Source organism: Pocillopora damicornis, chromosome 12 (genome assembly GCF_964200805.1).
Source record: "Pocillopora damicornis chromosome 12, jaPocDami1.2, whole genome shotgun sequence".
NCBI lineage: Eukaryota > Metazoa > Cnidaria > Anthozoa > Scleractinia > Pocilloporidae > Pocillopora > Pocillopora damicornis.
The window spans coordinates 21,313,516-21,326,211 of NC_142681.1; the positions used below are offsets into that span (position 1 = coordinate 21,313,516).

A 12,696-nucleotide genomic window follows, 5' to 3' on the forward strand; every position below is an offset into this window, starting at 1 on the left:
AACCAAAACTCTCTACAAAAGCCTTAAACCCAAAACCCAAAACCCTAAACCAAAACCCTAAATCCTACACCAAAACCCAAGCCTAACCCTAACCCTAAACCTTAAACCCAAAACCCTCAATCCAAAACCTAAATTCAAAAGCTTTCAACCCTAAACTTAAACCTAAACCTAAACCTAAACCCGACTCAACACCCAACACCCTAGGACCTACATCCAACACATTAAAACCTACACTAACACCTTAAAACCTACACTCAAAACCCTAAACCCTAAGACCAAAACCCTAGGCCAAAACCCAAACCCGTAAGCCCTTACTCCAAACCCCTAAACCAAAAACCCTAAACCCTAAACCCTAGACCCAACACCTGTCCCAATACCTTCAACCCTAAACGGAGCTGTAAACCCTAGACCAAAACGAAGACCCAAAACCCTAAACCCTTAACCCAAAACCCTTAACCAAACCCTTAAACCCTAAACCCAAAACCCCAAAACCCCAAAACCCCAAAACCCCCACCTTAAACCAAAACCCCATACCCTAAAAAACCCTAAACAAAAACCCAAGGCCCAAATCCCTAAATCCTAAACCCGAACCCTAAACACTGAATCCAAAACCCTAAACCAAAACTCAAAACCCTAATTTCAAAACCCTAAATCCAGACCCAAGACCCAAGACCCAAGACCCAAGACCCAAGACCCAAGACCCAAGACCCAAGACCCAAGACCCAAGACCCAAGACCCAAGACCCAAGACCCAAGACCCAAGACCCAAGACCCAAGACCCAAGACCCAAGACCCAAGACCCAAAACCCAAAACCCTAAGCCCTAAACCCTAAACCCAAAACCCAGGACCCTAAACCCTAAACAAAACACCCAACACCATAAACCCTACACCCTAGACCAAAACCTTAAACTCAAAATCCAAAACCGGAAACCCTAAACCAAAACCCTAATCCTTAAACCTAAACCCTAAATCCAAAACGAGAAACCCTGAAACAAAACCTTAAACCCTAACCAAAACCCAAGAACCACATCCCAAAACCCTAAACCCTATATCCAAAACTCTAAAGCAAAACCCTAAACCCTAAACCCAAAACCCAAAACCCAAAACCCAAAACCCAAAACCCAAAACCCAAAACCCTAAACCATAACCCAAGACCCAAGACCCAAAACCCTAAACCCTAAATCCAAAACCCTAAAACAAAACCCACAAACCTTAATCCTTAACCCAAAACTCTAAACCAAAACCCTAAACCTAGAAGCTTACACCAAAAACCTTAAACCCACCACCCAAACCCCATAAAACAAAACCCCACAAGACAAAACACAAACCCAAAACCCAAAACCCAAAACCCTAAACCCAAAACCCAAATCCCAACACCCTAAACGCTAAAACCTACACCAAATCCCTAAGTCAAAATCCAAAACCCTAAACCTAAAACCCTAGACCCATAAATCAACACTCAAAACTCAATACCCCAAACCGAAATCCTAAACCAAACCCCAAAACCCTAAGCCCTTAACCTGAAACTTTAAACCAAAACCCTCAACCCTCAACCCTCAACCCTCAACCCTCAACCCTCAACCCTCAACCCTCAACTCTCAACCCTCAACCCTCAACCCTAAACCCAAGACCCAAAACCCGAAACCCAAAACCCAAAACCCAACACCAAAGACCCTAAACCAAAACCCTATATCATAATCAAACCCGCAACCGAAACCCAAGTACCAAAACCCTAAACCCTAGACCCTAGACCCTAAACCCTAGACCCTAGACCCTAAACCCTAAACCCAAAACTCTAAACCAAAACACAAAACCAAAATCCCTACACCGAAACCCAAGACCTTAAACCCAAAGCCCTAAGTCCTAAACCTTAAACAAAAACTCTAAACCAAAACCCCAAGCCCAAAACCCAATACCCTAAACCCTAACCAAAAGCCATGAACCCTAACCCTAACCCTAACCCTAACCCTAAACCCAAAGCCAAATCCCAGAGCCCTAAACCCTAAGCCAAAACCCAAAACCCTACGCCTTATACCCAAAACCCTAGACCAAACCCCTCGACCCAAAACCCAACATCCTCAACTGAAAACCCTCAAAAAAACTCAACACCCAACACCCTAAGCCCTCAATCCTGAATCCAAAACCCTAAATCAAAACCCAAAACCCTAAACCCAGAAGCCTACACGTAAAACCTTAAACACTCAACCATAAACCTAAAACCAAACCCCAAAACTGAAATCCGAGACCCAAAACCCAACACCCTAAACCCTAACCCTAACCCTAACCCCAAAACCCTAAGCCCCAGACCTTAGGCCAAATCCTGAAGCCCAAAACCCAAAGCCAAATCCCAAAGCCAAATCCCAAAGAACTGAACCCAAAACCCTAGCCAAATCCCAAAACTCTAAAACCAAGACCCTAAGCCAAATCCCAAAACCCTAAACCCAAAACACTACGCCAAATCCCGAGACCTCAACTCAAATCTCAAAACCCTAAACACCAAAACCCTAAGCAGAATCCCAAGACCCTAAACCCCAAACCTTGAGTCAAATCCCAAAACCCTAAGCCTCAAACCCTCAGCCAAATCCCAAAATCCTAGGCCCCAAACCCTAAGCCAACTCCCCAAACCCTACGACAAGTCCCAAAACCCTGAACCCTAAGCCAAATTCAAACACCCTAAGCCAAATCCCAAGGCCCTAAGCCCTAAACCAAATCCCAAAACCCTTAGCCCTGAATCGTAGACCAAATCCCAAAACCCTAAACCCCAAAAAATTAGCCAAACCCTAAACCCAAAACCCTAAATCCGAAACCCATAGGCAAATCCCAAAACTCTAAATCCCTAACCCTAAGCCAAATTCCGAAACCCTAAACCCAAAGCCAAATCCCAAAGCACTCAACCCAAAACCCTAAGCCAAATCCCAAAACCCTTAAACCAAAACCGTTAGCCTAGTCCCGAAACCCAAAAAAACTAAGCGAAATCCCAAAACCCTAGGCCAACTCCAAAAACCCTAATCCAAAACCCTACGCCAAATTCCAAAGCATTAAACCCAAAACTCTAAGCCAAATCCCAAAACGGTTAGCCAAGTCCCGAAACCCTAAGCCCAAAAAAAACTAAGCCAAATCCCAAAACCCTAAGTCGAATCCAAAAACCCTACACCCAAAACCCTAAACCCCAAACCCCCAAGCACTAAACCCAAAACCCTAAGCCAAATCCCAAAACCCTTAAACCAAAACCCAAAGCCAAGTCCTGAAACCCTAAACCCAGAAAACTAAGCCAAATCCCAAAACCCTAAACACCAAACCCTAAGCCAAATCCCAAAACCCTAAATCCCAAACCCTCACCCAAATCCCTAAACCAAAAACACTAAACCAAACTCTGAAACCTTAAACCCAAAACCTTATGCCAAATCCCAAAACCCTAAACCCTACGCCAAATCACAAGACCCTAAACCCAAAACGCTAAGCGAAACCCTAAACTCCAAACCCTAGGCCAAACCCCCAAGAACTAAACCCAAAACCCTAAGCCAAATCCCAAAACCCTTAGACCAAAACCCTAAGCAAGGTCCAAAAACCCTAACCCAAAAAACTAAGCCAAATCCCAAAACCTTAAGTCGAATCTCAAAGCCCTAAACACTAAACCCTAAGCCAAATCCTGAAACCCTAAATCCAAAACCCTCACCCAAATCCCAAAACCCTAAGCCCCAAACCCTAGGCCAAATCCCAAAACCCTAAACCCAAAACGCTAAACCAAAACCCCGAAACCCAAAACACTAAGGCAAATCCCCAAACCCTAAACCCAACGCTAAATCCCAAAAACCCAGACCCTAGGCCAAATCACAAAACCCCAAACCCAAAACGCTAAGCCAAACCCTAAACCCTAAACCCTAACCCTAAAACCTTAAACCCTAAGCCAAATCCCCAAACCCTAAACCCAAAACCTTACGCCAAATCCCAAAACCCTAAGCCAAATCACAAAACCCTAAACCCAAAACGCTAAGCCAAACCCAAAACCCAAAACCCCAAACCCTAGGCCAAACCCCAAGCCTTAAACCCCAAACCCTAGGCCAAACCCCAAGCCTTAAACCCCAAACCCTAGGCAGAACCCCAAAAGCCTACGCCGACACCCAAAACCCTGAGAAAAATCCCAAAACCCTAAACTCAAAACCCTGAGTCACATACCAAAACCCTAATCCCAAAACCCCAGGCCAAACCCTAAACCCCAAACCCTAGACCAAATTCCAAAACCCTAAATCCCAAACACTAAGCCAAAACCCTAAGTCAAATCCTAACACCCTAAACACCAAACGCAAATCTCAAAGCCCTAAATCCCAAACCCTAACCCAAATCCCAAAACCCTAAGCCCCAAACCCTAGGCCAAATCCTAAAACCCTAAACCCAAAGCCAAATTTTAAAGCACTAAACCCAACACATTAAGGCAAATCCCAAAACCCTAAAACCAAGACCCTAAGCCAAATCCCGAAACCCTAAGCCCAAAAACACTAGGCCAAATCCCAAAACCCTAAGTCAAATCCCAAAACCCTAAACACCAAACCCTAAGGCAAATCCCCAAACCCTAAACCCAACGCTAAATCCCAAAACCCTGAGCCCCAAACCCTCAGCCAACTCCCAAAACCCTAAGCCCCAAACCCTAAGCCAAGTCCCAAAACCCCAAGGTCCAAACCCTAAGCCAAGTCCCAAAACCCTAAACCCAAATCAAAACACCCTAAACCAAAGGCCAAATCCCTAAACCCTAACCCAAATCCCAAAACCCTAAGCCCCGAACCGTAGACCAAATCCCAAAACCCTAAGCCCCAAACCCTACGCCAAATCCCAAAACCCTAAACGTAAAACCCTAAGCAACCAACACCTTAAACCCAAAGCCCTAAGCCACATCCCAAAACCCTATACCCTTAACCCAAAACCCCTAAACCCACATGCCTACACAAAAAAAACCTTAGTCCCTCAACCCTAAACCCATAAAACCAAACCCCAAAATGAAACCCAAACCCTAAAGCTCAGACGAAAATCCTAAACCTTAAACCAAAATCCAAATCCCAAATTCCTAAGCCAAAACCCCTAACATAAAAGCAAAACCCAAGACCCCACACCTTAAGACCTACAATCGAATCCCTAAACCCAAAACTTGAAACCGTAAAACAAAACTGCAAGCCAAAACCCTAAGTCAAATCACGAAATCCTAAACCCTAAGCAAAATCCCAAAACCCTACGAACCAAACCCTAAGCCAAATCCGAAATCCCTAGACCTCAAACCAAAGCCAAATCCAAAAAACCCTATGCCCCAAACCCTAGGCCAACACCCTAAGCTCAATCCCAAAACTCAAAGAAAAATCCCAAAACCCCAAGCCCTAGACCAAATCCCAAAACCCTAAACCCCAAACCCTACGCCAAATCCCAAATCCCTACACCCCAAAGCCAAAGCCAAATCCCAAAACCTTAACCCCAAACCCTAGGCCAAATCCCGAAACCCTAAACCCCAAACCCTACGCCAAAACCCTAAACCCTTAGCCAAATCGCAAAACCCTAGCCCGAAGATTCTAAGCAAAATACCAAAACCCTTAGTTAAAAACACTAAGCAAAATCCCAAAACTTTAGGACTCAAACCCTAAGCCAAATCCCAAAACCCTAAGACTCAAATCCTAAGCCAAATCCCAAAGCCCTAACCCAAATCCCAAAACCCTAAGCCCTAAACCCTAGGCCAAATCCCAAAACCCTAAGCCCTAAACCCTAGGCCAAATCCCAAAACCCTAAGCCTCAAATCGTGGGCCGAAACACTAAACCCTTAGCCAAATCGCAAAACCCTAACCCCAACACACCAAGCAAAATCCCAAAACCCTAAATCCAAAACACCAACCAAAATCACAAAATCTTAAGGCTAAAATCCCCTAGTCAAATCCCAAAACCCAAAGACCCAAACCCTTAGCCAAATCTAAAATCCCTCAACCCCAATCCCAAGACCCTAGGACCCAAACCCTAGGCCAAATCGAAAAACCCTAAACCTCAAACCCTAGACCAAAACCCTAAGAAAAATCCCAAAGCCCTAAACTAAAAACTATACGAAAAATCCAAAAGATCTAAGCCCAAAACCCTACGCCAGATCCCAAAACCCTAAGCCCAAAACCCTAGAACAAATCCCGAAACCTTAAACCCAAACCCTAAGCTAAATCCAAAAAGAAGGCCCAAACAATTGGTCAAACGCCTATACCCTAAGTACGTAATGCTACGCTAAATCAAAAAAATCCCAGACCTAAAACTCTGAATCAAATCAACAAACCCTTAACCCCAAACCCTAAGAAGAATCCAAACACCCTCAACTCCAAACCCTTAGCCAAATCTAAAAGCCCCAGACAAAAAATCCTCCGCCAAAATCCCAAAACCTTCAGCCCAATCCGAAAACTTTCAGCCCCTAAACCAAATCTAAAAATCTTCCACCCCAAGCCAAAAACTAAAGCTCTAAACCCTTATTAAAATTTCAAACCCCACACCCCAAAAATAAAGCCTAAACCCTAGCACCAACCCTAACCCCAAACCTAACCCCAACACCAACCCTAGCCCCAACCCTACATAAGACTCTACGTCCAACCCTACTCCCAACTATAACCCCAACCCAAACCCCAACCCTAACCCTAACCCTAACCCTAACCCCAACCCTAACCCCAACCCTATCCCCAACACTAACCCTAAACCCAACCCTACCTCAAACTCTACGTCCAACCAGTAAATGCTTAGGGTTAGGGTTAGGGTTAGGGTTAGGGTCCAACAGTACGCCAAACGACTGGGTACATCCGTTCAGTTTGTCACCCTCAACTGTAAATATGTGTAGCTCTGGATTCATACACTTTTAAAGCGCGTTCCTTCGACGTACGAGTTTCTACCAAAGTACACAAAACGAAGCAAAAATGCCTGGGATATTTGACAGGCACTTGCGACCTCCCTTTAGAAAATGGACCGATCGTCGGGAAAATACTCTCCGTTTACCGAGCAGAATAAGCCTCAGAAGGTTGGTTGTACGAGTCTTAGACTGAAAGTCCTTGACATCTACTCACTACCTTCGCCATCTGTTTTATTTATTTCCATTTCGACACCGAGGGGGTACTGGGGTGTATGCATAGAGTTGAGCCCGCGCTCCAAAATTTAAAAAAAATTATTGGAGCCAAAATCAAAAAGCTTCGGACAATGAAATACTCCTAGAGGAAATTCTAATCACAGAAAACGTGCCTGTCAAATTGGCGAAATGAAATAAAGGCCACAGGTCAAAACCCAGTGGAATGATGAACCCTCCACTCCCACAAGTGACCAAGACAGAACTTCTCCTTACAGTATGAATACAATATCAAGCAGGCAGGTGACGAGAATGGAGAAGAACATCGATCATGGGATTAGTAGTTGAGCCAATACCAAATTCTTTGAACTCACATCATAAGAGTTGTCTGGCAGATAGTAAGGACAATTACTAATCAGATATTGGGAGTGAAAGGGTTTCATACATCGAGGTTGCACTGTCCGGTTTTAATGCCCGTATACTAGCACATGAGACATTTCTGCGATTTGATTGGCTTAGAGCAGTGGTGTTTCAGCTTAATTTAAGCCAAATACCTACATGTGAAAATTACAAACTAAACCCGGGTAGCGGTAGAGACGAATAACAGCATAATTTGTACCTGATGTTTGGCATGAATACCACTGGTGATATTTCAAAATTGCCTCAAATGCCACCGGCCTAACAGCTGGTGAGACTACGCATAACAATTTCGAAATATCACTGCAGGCATTTAGGTCAAATATCACTAGAGATCATCCAATTACCTACACAAAGACAAAGGACAAAACCACACACTCCTTTGAATATAAATTTGGGCATCAGTCTTTATTTTCAACAACAATACCAATGAATGTGTCAAAACTTTTCTTGTCTACTCCATTCGGTTAGGCAGTATTGTTTAGAGGGGGAAAAAATCTCCAGTGATCACTGCCTGCACACATTCAACCTTGATGGTGGCACTTGAGAGCTACATCACACCAGCACAGTTCCTGCCCTTGCATGTCAGCTGCTGCAACTGAAGAAAAGAGAGAATTTTGCTCATCTGTTGACACTGATAGAAACATGAAATTGCACAGCAAAAAGTATGAAAATTCCTTAAAGCCCCAGCTAGCTTCACACTGAATTCCTGCACTTTTTGAAGCAATAATAACCAATCCAAAGTGTCTGAATGAAATTCAGCTGCAAAGGAGGAATGAATTAATGTCAAGGGTTGATGTGATAATGATGGATGGAGTTAAAAGTTTCTGATGGCTGTCATTTCCATAGCGCTGGTCGCAGGCTTGCGGCAGACTGTTGAGGTGGTAGCCCCAGGTGCCCAGAAGGCCTGCGCGCGTAGCGCAATGGTGATCATGGCCTGTCAGGGGAACGACAGCCTCTTGTGTGTTCAGTGGGGGAAATGTTACGTAGACGGGTAAATGGATGGTATAATCCAGAAATCTAGTAATGTCATTGACCATATTTACCTGCAGGCAAGGCGATGTGACAGCTGTTAATAACCCTTTCACTACCACAAATGACCTGGAGAGAGAATTTTTCCTAACGATATAAATACAATATCAACAGGGTGAGTGCTGAGAATCCAGAACATCATCTCAATTTGGGGACCATTGGTTGATGCCATACTAAATTCTACCAAGGAACTACCATCATAAGGATTGTATGGTTGACAGTGAGGAGAGGTGCAAATTTGATCTGGGAGCTAAAGGGTTACACTCAAGTGGTAAGGGACGTACAGGTGCAATCTGGTTTGAAGGGAATTTCATTCCTCTGCAAGCCCTGTCATTTCAAATGGCTGACAGATAACAATAATAATATTATCTCGGAGTGGGTGATCAATCATTATTCTCACGGATTTGATTTTATGAATTGACTGACCTTTTTTCTTCCCAGGGAAGGATTCAATTTGTACTTCACTTGGTCCTTGTTTTCCCTACAGGCAGGAAAGCAGGAAAATTCACATTGACATTCAATTTACAGCCTCTTTTTAATGAAGCCTTTCACTCCCTCCCAAGATCTCCAGAGTAATTCTCCTTACTGTCAGCCATACAGTTCTGGTGATGTTGGCTTGGAGAATTTGCTATTGGATCAGCTTAAGTTCCCTTCATTTCTATTTTTCTTTGATCTCATCACTTGTCTGCTTGATATTGCATATTGTATATTGTATATTGGATATTGGATATTGTATATTGGATATTGTATATTGGATATCGTATATCGTATATTGGATATTGCATATTGTATTATCATTTCTACTATTATTAAATGAGATTGCCATCATATCAGGGGTGATTTTGTAATGAGAACTTAGACGCTGCCCACTCTTGGGGTTGAAGGGTTAAGATTTTTTCTTTCGTTAACGTATTGCAAACTGTACATAACTAGTAAAGCAGATCCTATTTAATGGTTCAGAGATGACCTTTCTACAAGTAACTGGAGTTGAGGCAATGGAAGATATTATTGCATGCTCAGTGTATTGTAGCAGAGTATTGAAAAGTTTCCTGTTTCTGAATTCCAGCAGTGGATAACTCTTGTATTCCAGCACTGTTATTTCCCAGCCCCTCTTAGCTGTTCTCAGTTTCTCAGCAGGAGTTAACTGTTGTATTCCAGTACTGTTAATTTCCAGCCCTAGACAGCCGTTCTGAGATTACCAGCAAGGAATAAATATTCTTTGGCAGTACTTACTTGTATTTTCCAGCTGGAGGTAACTGCTATGTCTAAGCACAATTCTTTTCTGGCCCCTCTTGGCTGATTGGAGTTTGCCTGCTCCAGTTGACTGTTATTTTCTGTAAAACAGAATAATATACATAAGGACCCAGGCATGAAGTGAAGAAACCTTCCTTGGAAACCTTGGAAACAACACAATGTTTTTAATTGCTCAGATCAAAACCAAAAAAGTTTACTGTTTGTTAAAAACAATGTTATGTAATGTTAAATGTTACATAATGTTAAAAATATCAAGGCCAAAAGTAATTCTGAACACAAAATTTAATAAATTTGACAGCAGTGAAGTATATAGCATTGCTTATGAATGAGACAAGAATGTGCTTTTAAATTTCCATCATACCTAAATAATGTCTGCGTAAAAATTGAGCTCAAATGTAGTATTTTTAACTTATACATCTACTCCTAGTAAGTGGCCCTGGCAAACTATCTTTACATGTCACTGCCAATAAAATAACCCTCCATCTTCATAAAGATCTAAGTAAGCTCTTAAGGCCTTCCTGTCATTTTTTTAAAGCATGGCCTCACAAACTTTTTCCGTTGGCTCCACCAATAAAAAACATTTAGGGAAAGTCAAATAATCAATACCACAACTAGTACTTAAATGCTAAGTTAGCAATTGACTGAGACACCATTAGCACCACCATAAAAAAATGTAAGAACCCTCAACTGGCTGAAACTTGCATCATTCAGTTGCATACTATTCTTCCCATATACTGACTTTTTTGGCATGCAAAACACTCCAGTGGTAAGGGACGTACAGGTGCAATCTGGTTTGAAGGGAATTTCATTCCTCTGCAAGCCCTGTCATTTCAAATGGCTGACAGATAACAATAATAATATTATCTCGGAGTGGGTGATCAATCATTACTCTCACGGATCTGGTTTTATGAATTGACTGACCTTTTTTTTTCCCAGGGAAGGATTCAATTTGTACTTCACTTGGTCCTTGTTTTCCCTACAGGCAGGAAAGCAGGAAAATTCACATTGACATTCAATTTACAGCCTCTTTTTAATGAAGCCTTTCACTCCCTCCCAAGATCTCCAGAGTAATTCTCCTTACTGTCAGCCATACAGTTCTGGTGATGTTGGCTTGGAGAATTTGCTATTGGATCAGCTTAAGTTCCCTTCATTTCTATTTTTCTTTGATCTCATCACTTGTCTGCTTGACATTGCATATTGTATATTGTATATTGGATATTGGATATTGGATATTGTATATTGGATATTGTATATTGGATATCGTATATTGTATATCGTATATTGGATATTGCATATTGTATTATCATTTCTACTATTATTAAATGAGATTGCTATCATATCAGGGGTGATTTTGTAATGAGAACTTAGAGGCTGCCCACTCTTGGGGTTAAAGGGTTAAGATTTTTTCTTTCATTAATGTATTGCAAACTGTACATAACTAGTAAAGCAGATCCTATTTAATGGTTCAGAGATGACCTTTCTACAAGTAACTGGAGTTGAGGCAATGGAAGGTATTATTGCATGCTCAGTGTATTGTAGCAGAGTATTGAAAAGTTTCCTGTTTCTGAATTCCAGCAGTGGATAACTCTTGTATTCCAGCACTGTTATTTCCCAGCCCCTCTTAGCTGTTCTCAGTTTCTCAGCAGGAGTTAACTGTTGTATTCCAGTACTGTTAATTTCCAGCCCTAGACAGCCGTTCTGAGATTACCAGCAAGGAATAAATATTCTTTGGCAGTACTTACTTGTATTTTCCAGCTGGAGGTAACTGCTATTTCTAAGCACAATTCTTTTCTGGCCCCTCTAGGCTGATTGGAGTTTTCCTGCTCAAGTTGACTGTTATTTTCTGTAAAACAGAATAATATACATAAGGACCCAGGCATGAAGTGAAGAAACCTTCCTTGGAAACCTTGGAAAATAGACTATGTTTTTAACTGCCAACTTGGACGTGTACAAACAGGCAAAACAAACAAAGAGACAGACAAACAGACAAACACTCGCTCGTCGCTCGAGTCAGGAGGACGCTCGTCCCCTGCGGCTGAAAGCCCTGTATTTGCGAACAGAGAGAAAAATCTACGGACGGAAAAGGCTTTCGATTCTCTTGCGAGTTGCTTCGTTCTCAGAGTCGATCGACTGCTGGTTTTTTTGCACTCGCGCGTTCGTCCACGTGTGCGCCACGAATCGAGTCGAAATCGAAGCGGCTTCGCAGACGAGGTGCGAAATCTTCCAAACGAACGAACGAACGAACGAACGAACGAACGAATATTGCGCAAAGAGAAGAAGGTTGAAATCGACTCGCCCGCAGTCGAAAAGCCTTCGTTAAGTTGTGGGAGTGAACTCAATTCAGATAATATATACAGCCACTAGAGAGTCTCCAAATAAGTGCTCTCCTCGCCCAACGAATCATTCTTTGCACAGGGTTACCTTGAACACAGCAACATCGCAACTTCGAAACCTCGGGGATGGAAGGTGTGTGATGCCATATTCCCACTGCCTCCGATTTCGTGGAGGCGAAACGAAAAGACATGTCTCTCTAGCTCGCAGGGCCAGCTAGTCGAGTCACCTAATGCGCGTGCGCGCGCGCCTTGGGGAGGGGGGGAGGGGGGAGGGGGGGACATTTGGCGCTAGGCCGATATGGCCGGCCAACTAGCCAATCAAATAATAATAAATAATAATGATAAACTATATTTACGCGTTTCCTATTACTACCGATAAGCATGCATTTGGTTTTGTCCAAATTTAAAGTCATTTTTTTTTTTTCGTGTGTGTGTGTGTGTTCCTTTTAACGATAAAAATGCTTTCGGGAAACAAAAACGTATAGTAGTGATCAGCTCTACGCGCAATATATTTGAAGAACTTTCCGTCCATCGGACGCAAAATTCATTCTCTTTGGAAGTCGACGGGGTGAAATTTTCATTGAATTAATTCCTTGCCGTCCC

The 12,696-nt window shown here is 42.7% G+C and overlaps 1 protein-coding gene across 2 annotated transcripts; it reads right to left on the reverse strand.

The window, feature by feature from the left end:
• Positions 1–7,855: 7,855 nt before the first annotated feature.
• Positions 7,856–12,694, reverse strand: LOC149036952 (uncharacterized). Of its 2 annotated transcripts, none has more exons than XM_089190548.1 (6): positions 12,182–12,694; positions 11,503–11,603; positions 10,682–10,736; positions 9,740–9,840; positions 8,521–8,575; positions 7,856–8,072 (listed from the first exon to the last, which is right to left on the reverse strand). In XM_089190548.1, the coding sequence occupies exons 1-6, from the start codon at positions 12,282–12,284 to the stop codon at positions 7,999–8,001; spliced, it is 489 nt and encodes a 162-aa protein (XP_089046674.1). In that variant the 5' UTR covers positions 12,285–12,694; the 3' UTR covers positions 7,856–7,998. The 2 variants fall into 2 exon arrangements, with proteins under 2 accessions (XP_089046674.1, XP_089046673.1); XM_089190547.1 differs by having other exon boundaries at positions 8,521–8,593; positions 12,182–12,690.
• Positions 12,695–12,696: the final 2 nt, after the last annotated feature.

What these genes read in the sequence shown, in the direction of transcription:
- LOC149036952 (XM_089190547.1), bottom strand. Translation starts at nt 12,284, where the DNA reads ATGTCTTTTCGTTTCGCCTCCACGAAATCGGAGGCAGTGGGAATATGG. An exon ending in GCGATGTTGCTGTGTTCAAG is followed by an intron (nt 11,604 to 12,181) that starts GTAACCCTGTGC and finishes TCTGTTTTACAG; the next exon opens with AAAATAACAGTCAACTTGAG. An exon ending in CCTCCAGCTGGAAAATACAA is followed by an intron (nt 8,594 to 9,739) that starts GTAAGTACTGCC and finishes TTATATCGTTAG; the next exon opens with GAAAAATTCTCTCTCCAGGT.